Raw genomic sequence first — 15,720 nt, forward strand, 5'->3', positions numbered from 1 at the left:
AATGTAATGTTTTAAAATCATGAAATATATTTTTCATTATACACACACTTTCAATGCAGTTGTCACGGTGCACACACACACGAGGGAAGAGGAGACGCTGGAGAATATGTTGACCGGACTTTATTTGCATGAACCAAGGGAGACGAACACAGGAAGACGTTCACAGGAAGACGTTCACACGAAGACGTTCAACAGCGGACAGAGAACTAGGGACTGGGAACACTTTAAATACACACAGGAGGAGGGGATGACGAGACACACCTGGGATCAATGAACCATCATGGGGAACACCTGGGACAAATTAAACATGGGAAAGGAACACCTGGGGAGCAAGACACAGACAAAACATGGAACAGAGTCTGACAGCAGTAGCTACACAATAATATAGTGTGACATCAATTTAAAGTGTATTTAACATATATACATATTTAACATATTTCTAACCAAATATATACAAAAGTTATAAGAAAAATAACAGTGTGCATGAGTAGAAAATTATGTTCTTATTTTCAGATTTATTTATGACTGCCTTTTTATTATCAATCAAATCCAACTAGCAGTTGATGATATTTGCAAGATGACAATTTATGCTGAAACCTGTAAGAGTACAATAGGTCAACTACTGTATAAGGCAAAAAAAAAAAAAAAATGCTGCTGCTTTAACATTTTATCAAGCGGGGAAATTGTAATTACTCTACATATTTTGTATCAAATCATAGCAAAAACATATTATGGATTATATACATACAGTGGAGAAATTGGTTATAAAACATACGTAGAATTTTCCTTACATTTATTTTTTCTACAATATATATAAACAGTGAAACAATCAATAATAACAGAATGTTTTTCTTGTAAAAATCACTGCATCACTGATGTGTTGATCTTCTGATTAGATCAGAATGTAAAGCACTAGCAAACAAAAACAAAAAAACAATCATAAACAATAAAACTACAATAATGTTAACATTCATATCAAACACAAAATGCCTCTTAATCAAAAGACCACAGCTAGTCTCACCAGTGACACAACAACACATAACAATAATATAAAATATCAATATATTTAAATTCTGTGTTATGGTTACTTTCTTAAAGTGCATAAGGGCAGAAACAAGATTAATGTTGAGTCACATTAGCATGTGTCTTCTCATTGAGTATGTGCTTTAATAAGCATGATGAATAAATATAATCATTTAAATACTTATTTTATACCATAATTTCTAGTTCTCTATTTTTCTATAAAACATGCATCTGTTTTCAATTAAAGCTGCAGTTTTGATTAAAAACCAACTGACAGTTTGAATAAAATTCATCTAAAAAAATCTGACTTTTAAGAAAAAGGCAGAGGTACTATTAGCTACACATCAGTGTGGTAAACTACAAATAACAGAGAAAATGATACTATCATCTGATGTACTAAACTCAGAATCACTGCATTAGTACTGAAGGCTCTCGAAGACAAGGAAATAAAGTTTATCCTCTACCCAAACACAACACAATCTCAGGTGCCAAAGCCATGCCAGTACAGCATCTTTAAGAACTAGCTAGATCTCTCATTCTCAGATTTCACTATTGTGTATTTGCAATCTCAACAGGGCGATGAGGACATCTGATCATAGTCAGGACACTTGAGGAGCGCAGGGTAGTTGGAATTCATTTGAAGGGATGCTACACTGGAGATGTCTGAGGGGCTGCGTCCACGAGCCCAGGCATCTGGATGCAGGAACTGACCAGAGTAGTCAGAACAGTTGCTGAGGCGAGGTCGGTAGAAACCTGGATGTGGCCTGTACATCTCCTCTGCAGTGTACCGCTTCATAAACAGGTACACAGACATTACACCTGCTGCCTGGTGGTGGCACAAATAGACAGAGATCGAAGAGCATATGAAATGAATTATTTTTTTTTCTTTTAGGTGTTTAGGATACTGGGTCTAATTCACCATTAACTGTGTGAATGTTTCATACTTATACACATAGGAAAATTTAGCAAGAAAAAAATTCCACCATATTCACAGCAGGTGCATACACATATGAATTAGTATTTAATCACCTGGCTACAGTATAAATGAATTCATATTATTCTAAATGACAGAATGCTGTAATAGTAAATAATTTGCATTAAGCACTCCCAAACCATCTCCATGCTAGGGCTTTCCGCACCTCAGCACGTGCAGAGAAATTTGAAGCAAAAGAACGAAAATAAATAAATATTGTAAATAAATAAATAAAGCATAAGGTATGCTAACAAATGTGGTTTTACCAGAACAGTTGCAGAGGTTAAAATAGTTGTTTAATTCCAAAAGAATAAACAAATAATGGCTAAACATTCCTTCCTATTTCAGAGTAGTCTGACTCTGATTAATTAAGACTGTACTTGCATAAGCTATTACCTCCTCAGTGCCTTGTCTTCTTTTATACACCAGCCCCACTGGCATTTGTACACATAACGAAGGAATGTTGTAAATTCGGATGCCCCAGGATGGGTGGAATCATTAAGTACATTTTCAGTTGCTTAAATGCCTTTTGGCATTGGGGCATGCACTAAAAAGCTTGGACCTATCAGTGAACCTAGAAAAACAGGGAACAAACTGGTGGTATTGCACGGCTAATCCAAGGAAATGCTGGACTACCTTGTGATTTTTCAGCACAAATGGCTTCCACTTTACAGGAAACAGCCAAAATACTTTATCACTGATGGCGTGTTTCAGGAATGTTACTTCTTGAAGCCAGAATTTGCTTTTCCAGAATTTAAATGTTAAGCCAGCATCTTATGAAAAACAGCTTGGCGATCAAGCAAGTACTGAGTAAAGGACAGTGAGCAGATGATAATATAATCAATATACTATATGTCTGTCTACTTTTGATTTAAAAAACAGTATCATAGCTATTAAACTATATCTTGCTATGATTTAAATCTGTATTTAACCTCAGAATGATCTGAAAATAAGTCTGATTTTGTGGTGGCTGTTCTTTAAAATTAAAATATTATAATCTTAATTCAAGTGATGAAGGATTTCGAAAGTCTGACAGTATTCAGTTTTGAGTACTACTGTAAGGTTAACCTAGACTGGTTTACATGTTTGATTAACAGTTGAAAACATTAGAAATTTAGAAAAGTATTCAAAAAAGTAATCAAATCAGTTACATTACTTTAATAAAGTAATTGAAATAGTTACACTACTTATAACATTTCAAATAGTATAACTTGTAATCTGTCATCAATTTTCCAAAGTAAAATTGGAACACAAATCAGATCTGAATAGTTACGATACACAGTATGGACAGTCAATCATTTAGATCAGATTCCAATTAAATACACAAATAATCAGATTTTGGCTGACAGCGTGAACATAGCAAAACAGTGGTTGGACTGCAGTTCTGAGTTTGGTTTTTAATGATGTTTCTTTATGAAAACAAAAATGAAATCAATATTAGTATGTGTTTTATCATGAAAATGGAATACATAACCTTGTGATATTTGGTGGTTTAAAATGCTGTAAAGTTTTTTTTTTTTTTTAATCACATTCAATATGATCTTCACTGGGGACACAAAAGGCACCGAATACCAGGAATGACCTGTTTGGCAACTGGACTGAACTTAATTATAATTTTTAGTTCAAACGTATTGGTAAATTAAGTATTATAAAATGTATGCACACAGATTTTTCACACAGCCAGTGAACGAGACCCACTGTCTTTAATATTTAGACAAATATACAAAGATAAGTGGAAGTGTTACCTCAGTAAGCAGAAAGGAGACTGCAGCAAAAGCAAAAGACCAGCCATATTTATAACTGAAATAAGCTTCATTTGTTTTTGTTCTGTTTAGCATCTCATCATTAATACTGGATATATACAAGACCAGACCCACCACCAGGGACAGACCTGCATCAGAAATAAAGAGAAAATGAGCCAAAGAAAAATAAAGAGGGAAAGAGTTGTAGTGACACGTTTATGGAGTGTTTATGGTCTCAATAACAATTCACGCAAAAGACACAATGCACACATGCGAAGCCCAATTCACATGTATGATACCTAATTCACAAACACTATATAGGGTGTGATCTGCTCCCCAGTGGGGGATAAAAATAATTCAGCATAGGCAGGGATGAATAGACATTCCAATCTGAATCAAATGATTCAAGATATGCGCTTTGAAGTCCTGATATGAATCAAATGATTCGATCCGATTGGAGTGCTTTGAAACAGTGAATCATTTTGCGACGCAATCGTAACTGATTCTGAGTTTCAAAAAAGCTTTGTTGATACAGTAAATAATGTAAAAAGTAAAATAAGGATACTGTAAAATGTAAAGATACTGTAAAAAGTAAAGATACTATAAAAAGTTATTTGCTCACTTTCTCTATTCGTTGTTTGAATAACTGTAGAAATTAAATCATTACAGTTAATAGGCCTAACTTACAATGTTTTTATCAAATTGTGGTCACGTTAAATATAGTTTTCATTTTTAGCCTATTAAAAACATTTCATGACATGACACACCATTGATTACACTAACATTAGGTGGGTCAACCTTTGCCTATAGAGAGAGACCTATATATACAGTGGGTACGGAAAGTTTTCAGACCCCCTTCAATTTTTCACTCTTTGTTATATTGCAGCCATTTGCTAAAATCATTTAAGTTAATTTTTTTTCCTCATTAATGTACACACAGCACCCCATATTGACAGAAAAACACAGAATCGTTGACATTTTTGCAGATTTATTAAAAAAGAAAATATATATATATATATATATATATATATATATATATACTGAACACTGCTTTAAACAAACAAACACCCACCTGACAAGATAAAAAAGATTCCAGAGATGAAAGCCAGAATAGTGCGTTGAGGGCGGATGTGTCCAATATTACTCAGCACAAAGCCAATGAACATGAAGAATAGACTAACCAGTGGGAAAGGAGTAGCAGAGCGAATCATTTCTGTTAACAAACCAAAATACATAATTACTTATAATGGATACCTGATACTTCTACAACCTTTCACCATTAATGTAGCTGCAGACAAAAAAAAAATTAAATACAATATTATTATTATTATTATCTGTAATATTCTCTAATGCCCTCTTGTTGACCCTAAAGGGCACATACAGAACAAAATCACAGTGTACATGTGAGGCTTGGTGTTCATGTGAGGGTCATGTAAGGGTTTAAATGCCACTGATTAATTGACTAGACAAACATGAGGTATTATTGATATCAATTCTTACTCCGACAAACTGAAAATCATTCAACCATTTAGAGACCTCTGACACAATGGCAATGACATATGCAAATCAAGAACTACATTACATAATACACTGCAAAATGGGTACACTGAAATAAAATATAAATAAATAAATAAACAAACAAACAAACTAACTAAATATTTATATGTTCATGTCTGTCTAAATGCTTATGTCTGTCTAAATTTAATTAAATTAATATTGTAACCACTCCATTGCCCTTTAACCCTGTAAGGCCCACTGTTGTAATATTACAACATCAGTTTTAGCTTAATATATATTTTTTTCATGCATGTGAATTAGGTTTCATGCATGTAAATCGGGCTATGCATGTGTGCACTGTGTCTTTTTTGTGAATTATTATTGAGACAAATCTCACTCCATACATACTGGCCTGAAAAAGATATTTGGCCTTTCAGAGAACTGTCACTTTAAGAGCTAAACACAGTATTTCTCACCAATTTCTTGTAGACACTTAGTCTTCCAGACATGAACAGTTTTATTATTATTTATTATTTACTTATCAGTTTGTATTAGTTCATTCTTATTTTTATCTATTCAGTCATTAGAAAAAAGTTTTACTCTGAAACTTATTATAAAGAAGTATACTTTTGTTCAGCAACATGACATGATTCATTCTTACTGTGACTAAAATAAAGCTGCTCATATTTCTTTCTTTTTTTTCTCTAAGACTGTCACAGTTCGCTGTTTAGGAAGCACGCAGGAGGCACGAATAAACGAAAACAGTCTTTAACCACGGAACACAGGGTACATCCACACTGGAAATGCCAGGAAACACACAAACATAACGAGTAGAAGCGACAAACACAGAATGCAAAGGCAAGGACTTAAATACTGGGGATAACTAACAAACACAGGTGCCAGGAATCATAATTAAACTAAACGAGGACAGGAAAAAGACCATATAAAAAGGAAAACCAGGAACAAAGACAGGGGCAAAACACAACAAAACAGGTCCATGATCCTGACATATGAGGATCTGGACATACGGAGCAGGAGGAGCCAAGCAGGACCCAGGCCACAGCCATGATGGCGACCCACGGGGGAGCCGACGGAGGGAGGAGCCATGGAGGAGGAATGGACGCCGACTCCAAGGGGCCGACCAACAACAGCGGAGCAGGTGGCAGAGGAGCCCGAGGTGGAGACGGAGAGCCAACGAGCCAGGGGATGCCGAGGATCCGGGGGGCCAGGGTGGAGCCAAGGGCTCTGGTGAACGAGGCGGAGATCCAGAGATCCGCGGCGGAGCCGGAGCGACTGAGGACCAAGGTGGAGCTGGTGGGAGGAAGGAGCCCAACGGAGCCGGTGGGATGGAGTGACAAGGTGCAGCCGGAGGAGCAGAGTCCTGAGGCGATGGCGGGTCGACGCCCGACCAAGGTGGAGCCGGAGGGATAAGGGAGCCCGATGGAGCTGGTGGATCGACGGGTGACGGTGGAGGCGAGGGAGCTAGGAGCCGAGGTGGAGCCACTGGGTCTACGGGCCGAGGCAGAGTCCGGACCTTGGAGGCTGGAGGCGGAGGTGAGGGATTCTCCAGCCATGGCGATGCTGGAGGATTGCAGACCCGCGGAGCTCGCACCGTAATGATGGTGTGCTAAGGGTGAGCAGAGGGGCTGCCAGACGACAGCAGTGGAGGAGGCAGGCACTCACACCGTCCACGGCTTTCTCCCTCGTGGCGGGCATTGTCACCGGCTCTTGCACCTGGTCTGACGGGTTGAGCTCCACGTCCGGGGCGATCCTCCGCTCAGCTTTGCACTGGCTCGTCTATCGCGGCGGCAAAAACGAAAAACAAAAATGGAGGGTAGACACGGAGGTAACGGTTTTGGTCGGTTCTTCTGTCTCAGTTCGCTGTTTAGGAAGCACGCAGGAGGCACAAATAAACGAAAACAGTCTTTAATCCACGGAACACAGGATACATCCACACTGGAAATGGCAGGAAATACACAAACATAACGAGTAGAACCGACAAACACAGAACGCAAAGGCAAGGACTTAAATACTGGGGATAATTAACAAACACAGGTGCCAGGAATCATAATTAAACTAAACGAGGACAGGAAAAAGACCATATAAGGAAAACCAGGAACAAAGACAGGGGCAAAACCCAACAAAACAGGTCCATGATCCTAACAAAGACCACATTTACACAACTAATGGGTCCTATTCTTCAGCCTTGCAATGTTATTGGATGCTAGATAAAAAAAAAAAAAGGCCTATTTACCTGCCTGTACACCTTGCATGGATGAATTGTAATTCTCATCTGTTCCATGTGAAAAAATACTAAAAGAATCATACTGTTTGTGAACATAAACAAGTTTTAAATGTCTTTTTTGTTACCATTTTGAGATTCAATCAAGATTTTATAATTATTAATTGATAAGTTCAAGTTGAAGAATAAATGATTTCTTCAATAATTTGAAAGTATTTGTGTAACAATATTTTAAACTATCTGTATCTTATCATTTATCAAATGTACTTAGCATGATAAGTAAAGGGCACAATAAGCTATCAGACAGTAAGTATTGTGTGAATTTTGTGGAATGTGTGAATTCTGCGAATGGGTGAATTCTTTAAAATGTGTAAGTATGTTTGTGATAAATTTCCACTGATAATTTAGGCTGGAAAATAATCATTGTTTTTTTCTTTTCCATTTCAGAATGCCTCCAGTCTCATCATATGTGTATGATATATCATTGATGCTCTCCAAAATGAGAACAGTGACTTTTAGATGGACTGTGATACAAGAGAAGAAAGTTTTAAAGTCAAGTCATGAAGAATATTTTAAAGCTTTCATTCAGTTCATCAGGTTTTGTAAATTTAATCAGAACATTTTTTATAATGTTTTTTTTTTCATTAAAAATATGACTTATTTTATCATTATTGTGTGATTATTAGTGTGTATACATATATAGACTATTGTAATGGGGTTACAGAAGCATTTCACCCAGTAAATGAACCTTTAGATGTTCTCTACATTTGTTCAGACAGTGAGTAAAATCACTGAAATTCTGCTACCCAAAGAGCCCAAAGTTGCAATATTACAACATTTCACTAAAAACTGACTAAAATGTAAAAAATTTAAAAACACATATTTATGTATTAGAGGCCTCCTACAACAACATTTAAAAGGTTAAATAATTTTTTCACAGGTTTCTTCTATATTTGGGTCTTCTAGGGATTACACTTGTGCTCAGTTGTTAAAGTAGTTTGTTTCTGAGGTTGTTCCAAGGTTTTAAAAAAATCCACTATTGTAGAATCAATTATTTTTGTTAGTGCTGTAGTGGCCAGTGACTAAACAACATTTAGAAAGATGCATTTTTATTTCAAAAGAGCCATTTTTACATAAAATTTAGGAGACTTTCACTCACTCAGAACGCTGGCCGTAGACTCTGACGTCATTTGAACGTTCATGGGCATCACATACTCTATTGTAAAGCAGCGCCCCTTCTCCTCTCCTTGAAAAAAAAATAAAAAAAAATAAAAACCTGAAAAATGCTACAATGACAGCATAAAATACAGCATAAAATTCTCATTTTCATTTTAAATAAAGAGAAATTCATGTCATCAAATTACACACTTCCAAATATTGACAGATGAATAGAATAGAATAGAACAGAACAGTATAAATGATAAAAGTGATACAATATGCTTTCCCACATTAATTAATTAAAACATAAAGGCATGTTATTATTACTACTACTACTACTACTACTACTACTGCTGCTGCTGTTGCTATTAAGCAGAAGAAGAATGAGCTTGTACTTAAAGGGTTAGTTCACACGGACTACTTTGTCGATCATCTTGGTACTTTTCTGGACCTTGAACGTGGTAGTTACCTTGCTGTCTATGGGAGGGTCAGAGAGCCCTCAGATTTAATCAAAAATATCTTAAATTGTGTTCCGAAAATGAACGAAGGTCTTACGGGTTTGGAACAACACGAGGGTGAGTAATTAATGACAGAATTTTCATTTTTGGGTGAACTAACCCTTTAACTAACTCAACTATGTTGCGAGATTTGCCATAGTTTACCTGACACCTTCAATGGAAATATTTTTATATGCTTTAGACTAAATTTACACACAGTTTGTTGACAAGTTTTTTAACCAGTGGACCACAATCAGTATGTCAGCTACATTGGTGAGTGCAAAGGTTTGTAGGTCAAACGTTTTACTTTGTAGGGTTTTTAGTAACAAGGCCACTCAATAACGTATACTTGTCCAGAACCATTTGGACCTATATGGATGTGACCCCAGTGCAAAATGCTGTTATATAATCCATTAAGAATAACTCTCACAACGTATGTATTTCAAGATCTAATGGAACAGAATTAAGTGATTTTAAGAATGACAAGCATAATATTCACTGCAATAATAATTATATCAGTTAAATACATTACCATTCGAAAGTTTGGGATCTGTAAAATTTTAACAATATGTTTGAAATAAGTATCTAATTATCTCCAAGGCTACATTTAATTTGATTTTAAAAAAAAATGCAGTAAAAACTTTAATATTGTGAAATATTGTTAAAAAGTAAAATAGCTATTTTTGTATTTTAATATATTATTTTAAATCTAATTTAGCTGAGGGTGAAATTGTAAAGCTGAATTTTCATCACTCCAGTCATCAGTGTCACATGATCCTTCAAAAATATGGGATCCTTCCTAATATGCTGACTTGGTGCTCAAGAAACATAATTATTATCAGTCTTTTTTTTTTTGTGGAAACCATGATTTTTTTCCCCCAAAACATCAATGAAGCACTTATTTAAAATATAAATCTTCTGTAACATTTTAAATGTCTTTACTGACAATTTTGATGAATTTATTGTGTCCTTACTTAATAAAAGTATAAATGTCTTTCAAAAAAATCAAGAAATCTTAGGAAAGAGAGAAAGAGGGAGGTGAGAGAAGGGAAGATACCTGATTCACCAGTTGGTAACACTGTAGCTGGAGCTGGTGACTCTAAATGGAAGAGGAATTGAAATCATTTGTTGCCTGTATATCTACAAAGTCCCATTACTTAAGTTATAAAACATTCCAGTATACTATTTGTGAGGTAAGGGCAATACAGGGTGAAACAGGAAGAGGAACAGAATCTGCTGCAAGACTGTACAGTATTGAAAGATTAGTTAGTGAAAGGACTGGATTTTAGACCAAAGATAGTACAGAGGAATCCTTGTTTCAAAAACAGAATTTAAAGGTTGGATAACACAAAGTACAGGCTGATACACAGGGATGTATTATATTTGATCACTTATGACAGTCTGTGCGATATAAGTTATCTAACAATTTTCAGTCTGGCAAATGTTACTCTCAAAATCAAGATATTTCATCAACAACTGTGGGCAGGTGAGAAACCCTGGCCCTAATCATGTTGTTTAAATTTAGCTAGCGGAACATTGACTTTAAGAGATATATTAGCATGTGCACCACCATTAACCTTCATTTTTCTTGTGTGTAACCCTTTTCAGTATCACCCCAAATATCTCCCCAAGCCATTCTCACTTTAGCTGGTTTGTCACAATAGATCTGAAGGATGCTTCTTTCCACATTCATATTTTTCAGAGACACAGGAAGTTTCTCAGGTTTGCTTTTGGTGGCAAGACATACTAATTTCAAGTATTTCCATAGCCTTAGCACCTTGCATATTTTTAAAGTGCATGGTTGTTGCTCTGGCCCTGCTGAGACTCTGGAGCATCCGTGTACTAAACTACCTTGACGATTGACTGATTTTAGCACAGTCCGTGGAAGTAGCATGTCAGTGTTCAGACTCTATTCTCATTTGTAAGGTCTGGGGTTGAGGATAAGTCTGTTGTCACAAAGCAATTATGATAAATGCCGGCCTGGTAGGTTGGGGAGTGGTCTATGAAGGTTGCCCAGTCTATGGAGTCTGAAAGGATGGGCATCCGCCATTGCACATAAATTGCCTAGAGATGCTGGCTATGTTTCTGTCTTTTTTTTTCAAATACTTTAAAACTGCCATGTTGTCATCAGGACAGACAACATAATGTTAGTTTCCTACCTAAATCGGCAAAGAAGGAGTTCGTTTGCACCCCATTGTGAAGGTTGGTGCGGCACATTCTTCTTTCACCTCAGGACAAGTTTATGTCCCTTAAAGCGGTGTAGATTCCAGAACTGAAAAATCTGAGAATGGATTTCCTCTTGAGGAATGGCCTATGGTCCAGAGATTGGAGGCTGCACCCTAAGTCTTTGAGTCTAAATTGGCAGCAGTTCAGCAGGGCAGAAATGAACCTGTGGACCACCTCCCGGGCTTCTTGGATGCTTAGTTCACATGTGGTCAAGCACACAATTATATGCCTTTCCACCAATTAAACTAGAGTCTTGGCAACAGTACGGGAATACAGAGTTCATCATCTGTTAGTGGCACCACAATGGCCATCCTGACATTGGTTCTCAGATCTGGTATCTCTACTGGAGGAACCTCTTTGCGAGACATAGGACAAGGCCGACCTGTAGTGGAGACTATTTGTGTCCTGGTGCAAGTACTGAAATTTGGACCCAGTTTACTACTCGGGTGGTTCAGTAGTTCTTGCAAGTTCTTGTGTTTCTTTGGGCACAGCCCCGTCCACACATAAGTTGAATGTGGCAGCAATTTGAAGAGCACATGCTGGTTTGGAATGTTTGTTTGGGTGGACATTCACTTGTCTCATGTTTTATGCATGAGACAAGATGGATGAGGCATTTTCATTATGTTTTCATTCATTATTGAAACACTACCTATCTGTGGTCTTACGGTTGTTCTGTTGATGGCCTTAACATCCTCTAATATATTGGTGAAGTAGGGTTTGTAAGGTTTTCAGGAATGTCTTGGTTACATATTGTTTGTCACAGTGGTTCTCTGAGTAGTGAACAAGATGCTGCATATCTGGCCATGCTGCTTGGTTTTTGCTTTCTTCCTGGCGTTAGCACCACAGCTAATAAACTGGCATGTTTTATACAGGCTTCAGACAATCGTCATACCTGGGGGTGTTCCCATAACATCAGCTACTGCAGTGTCTCGTTCCTCCCTATTCAGGGAACCAAGGTTGCATATGTAAACGAAGGTGTTATATGCACACCTTAAGGACTAACAAGTGGCAGTGTCTCACAGAAAGTGCATATATTGACACGCAGACACTCACTCACCTGCAAGAAAACAGACCCTCCAGAGCCCTGAATGGAGAGACATACGGATTTCAGTGCTCTGATTGAGAGGCAAGATGACCCCCTCCTCCAGGTAGAGCCAGTAGTCAGTGCTGACAGCAATACCCAGCAGTCCCAGACTACACACAGCAAACACACTGCTAAGGAGTGTCAGTGCCTTCCTGCCACACAAACTCATCTTTCACGTCAGCAGCAGAGGGCACAAGCTGTAGAAAACAGGAGCTGTAGTGAGAGAGAGGAAGAAAAAAGCTTACCTTAAACTGCAATTTAACATCCAAATAGTTTTTTTTAAATACATAATGTAATGAAAATTGTTCTTAAATCTTAAAAGAGCCTATAAAAGAAGTCTAACAACAAGTCTAACACTAACAACACAGGAATTGTTCTTTGCATTAGGTATGTTTCTAGAGTGTTATGTTAGGGTGAAGAGCCTCAAAGAAAAAGTAGCTCAAAGTGCTATGATTACGTCCTCGACACCTGATTATGGTCAGGGGTGGCTCATCTATTGACTGCTGAAATTTCACTCTTTTGTTGGTACATCACACACAAACACCGATTAATGCTGCCTTTTGACTATTTGTGACTTCCAGATACGACTGTCACTTGCTAGTAGCATTCATGATAAATTTAGAATTTGTTTGTAAATGTTGTTTGTTTACACCCCAGCAAGAACGTATACAAACCTTGAATTGAAAGCTACTGTTCCAGAATTGAAAAAAAAAAATAATAATTATCAAAAATTCACCTTGGCTATATCTAAGTGCCTCATCTGACATGTTGCCAACTTTGTAGCCCTGCACATGATATGCAGGGAAAAGATACATAACATGGATACAAAATTAAGAATTAATTTCAACGACTTATTAATTTGTGGCCACCTTTGATTGAGGTATTCCTTAATTTTAGTTTTAGTGTAATCGTGGCCACAAGTTCATTTAGTTTTACACCATGTCTTAAACATAGCACTCATGCAACAGGCAGACTTTCATCTAATGGTTGAGAGGGGGGTTGAGAGATGTTCAGAAAATCATGTAAGTTGTCACAATTTCTTTTTTGAATACACATATAACACAAATCAGATCGACTGTTTCCCTGATATGCATGGTGTGGTGCAAAATGTCAAAACAACCTCCCCACAGCCCCCATCCACAGGTTGCAGGCAGTCAGTATTGCCACCCCTCCCCCAATTGGCCTTTCAAGAAACACCGACATCAGTATGTTGGAGTCAGTGATGATAGACTCATACTCATTATCAGTGTAAGTACATTATCTTTTTCTGATGTAACCATTGTTTAACACGGGTTTACCATGATTTCTGGTTTATTATTATTTTATTTTAAACAGTTTTGTTGTGTATGACCAGATGTCCATTAGATGTCCATTCCCTTATTCCACTTCAAAAACAAATTAAGTTGTGTTCATAGATACATTTGAACATAAATGATGGATGTTCCATGAGCATCCTCATTTGGCCAAAAATGCAGTGGATACCTCAAATAGCAGTGTGATCACAATGACCAACTACTTGTGGAATTTCAAGAGAATCCTTCCAGTGGATTTAACAAAGACAGCTCCGGTGGCCAAGGAGCTTGACTGACCGAATATTCCAGCATGCCCTACACTGAGGGTTGCGAGCCTAGGGTTTGTAATGACTTCCATGTCAGAGACTCCACTTGACTGCCACTTAGAGCCATGTCATGACATGGTCTCCATTCCTCCGATTCCTTCCGAGTCTCATCCCGTTGTAGCAGCCATGACGGGATGAGACTCTGCAATGGCAGCATGAGTCCTCAGCCATCATGGCCACCATGCCAGAGTCTCCAGGAATCATGGATGCCACGCCAGAGTCATCAGCCATCAGGGACGCCACTCCAAGTGTTTCCGGACATCACGGCGTGGCGTCTGCTCCATGGGCCTCATTTATAAAGTGTGTGTATGCACAGATTTGATCTTGGAGTGTGCATGCGCTTAAATCCATTCCAATGCTCATACTGGTAAAAACTGCGTTTGACATGGAAAAGTGCTTAACGTCACATCTGGGTCTGTGCCAGATACACACTTTTTCTTGTCGGGGTACTGCAGGTTTTTGGAAATTAAATAAAAAAATCGCTGTTGTAAATTAAACGATTTGGACCATGACTGGTGATCTTTTATATGTTAATGACATTAATTAGGAGTCATTTACAAGGCTGAGAGCTGAAACCATTCAGTTGCTCGCAAGTTCAAGATAATTTGCGATTCATAGATTTCACATCTGAAAGAGAGGCGTACGTGGGTTTTCTGTGTGTACATTCATTCTATGGATCACACATATGCATATTTGAGAGATGACCGTAAGATCAAATTTAAGTTGGTTTCTGAGCAACATTTTATAAATGAAGCCCCAGATCCTTCCAAGGCGCTGTCCACTCCAGTTCCTCCCTGTAGGGTATCAGAGCGAATCAGACAATTTAAGATTTGATCAGATTGGTGTTGAACAACCCAAAGAACCGAATTCCACAAACAGGCCCAAGACAAGAGAATGTTCGTAAATCAGATCCTGGCGCCAGCTTCAAAAAGCTTTCAACATTAAACAAAAGAACACTTATTGACAATTCCAACTCAGAAAGGAGATTGTCAAATTTGGGGCGAATAACCAAGATTAATGGTCAAACAGATGCACAGCCTGACTATCACATATGTAAATCCATGATAGAAATCATGAGCTACATACTTCCTCGGACTGGTTTCCCCCACCTAGAGGACAAACCAGACTGAAATTCCTTATGAGACCTTTTAACCTCGTTGGTCTTCACAGAACACATTCTTACTTCACAGAAGGGCACAGAAACTGCCTTTCCATGCATATATGCACCTAAATGACGCTAAAAGGACTTATGAGCAACTAATCATTTCTATGCATAACTCTATATCATGTATGTAACCTACACATTTGACTATCATGTCCTAATCACTTATTGTGTATGTATTTTGAATAACTATTGAATAGTTTATAGGATTATATTCATGTTGGGTATGTATGAGTTTGAAAATTCATGCTTTAAACGTTTCTATCAATCAATACTTTGTAAAATATATTATATTCTGGTTATAGAAATCATGTCCAAATTGTACCCTGCAAGAGTGGGAAAATTCAGACCATGTGACTGATAAGATAACGTGTGATTTATGTATTGGGAGTAGAAACATACAACACCCCAAGCAAAGACATTATCTAATTGGTCAAGACACCATTTGGGATGTGTCCAACAGCCTGGTTTAAATACTCAGGACACCATCAAATTATG

General features: G+C 37.5%; 1 protein-coding gene across 1 annotated transcript in view; it reads right to left on the minus strand.

Moving 5' to 3' along the window:
• Positions 1 to 582: 582 nt before the first annotated feature.
• cacng5a (calcium channel, voltage-dependent, gamma subunit 5a) overlaps positions 583 to 15,720 on the minus strand; it is a 26,150-nt gene continuing 11,012 nt past the window's right edge. The window contains exons 2-7 of the mRNA XM_016486588.1: positions 12,416 to 12,655; positions 10,190 to 10,231; positions 8,637 to 8,723; positions 4,811 to 4,951; positions 3,742 to 3,887; positions 583 to 1,849 (exon numbers count right to left, since the gene is read on the minus strand). Coding sequence (XP_016342074.1) covers positions 1,592 to 1,849; positions 3,742 to 3,887; positions 4,811 to 4,951; positions 8,637 to 8,723; positions 10,190 to 10,231; positions 12,416 to 12,611 — 870 coding nt within the window. The 5' untranslated portion in view covers positions 12,612 to 12,655 and the 3' untranslated portion in view covers positions 583 to 1,591. The remainder of the gene's footprint in view (positions 1,850 to 3,741; positions 3,888 to 4,810; positions 4,952 to 8,636; positions 8,724 to 10,189; positions 10,232 to 12,415; positions 12,656 to 15,720) is intronic.

The sequence above is a fragment of the Sinocyclocheilus anshuiensis genome, unplaced genomic scaffold, assembly GCF_001515605.1.
Source record: "Sinocyclocheilus anshuiensis isolate Anshui unplaced genomic scaffold, SAMN03320099.WGS_v1.1 scaffold101, whole genome shotgun sequence".
Taxonomy (NCBI): domain Eukaryota; kingdom Metazoa; phylum Chordata; class Actinopteri; order Cypriniformes; family Cyprinidae; genus Sinocyclocheilus; species Sinocyclocheilus anshuiensis.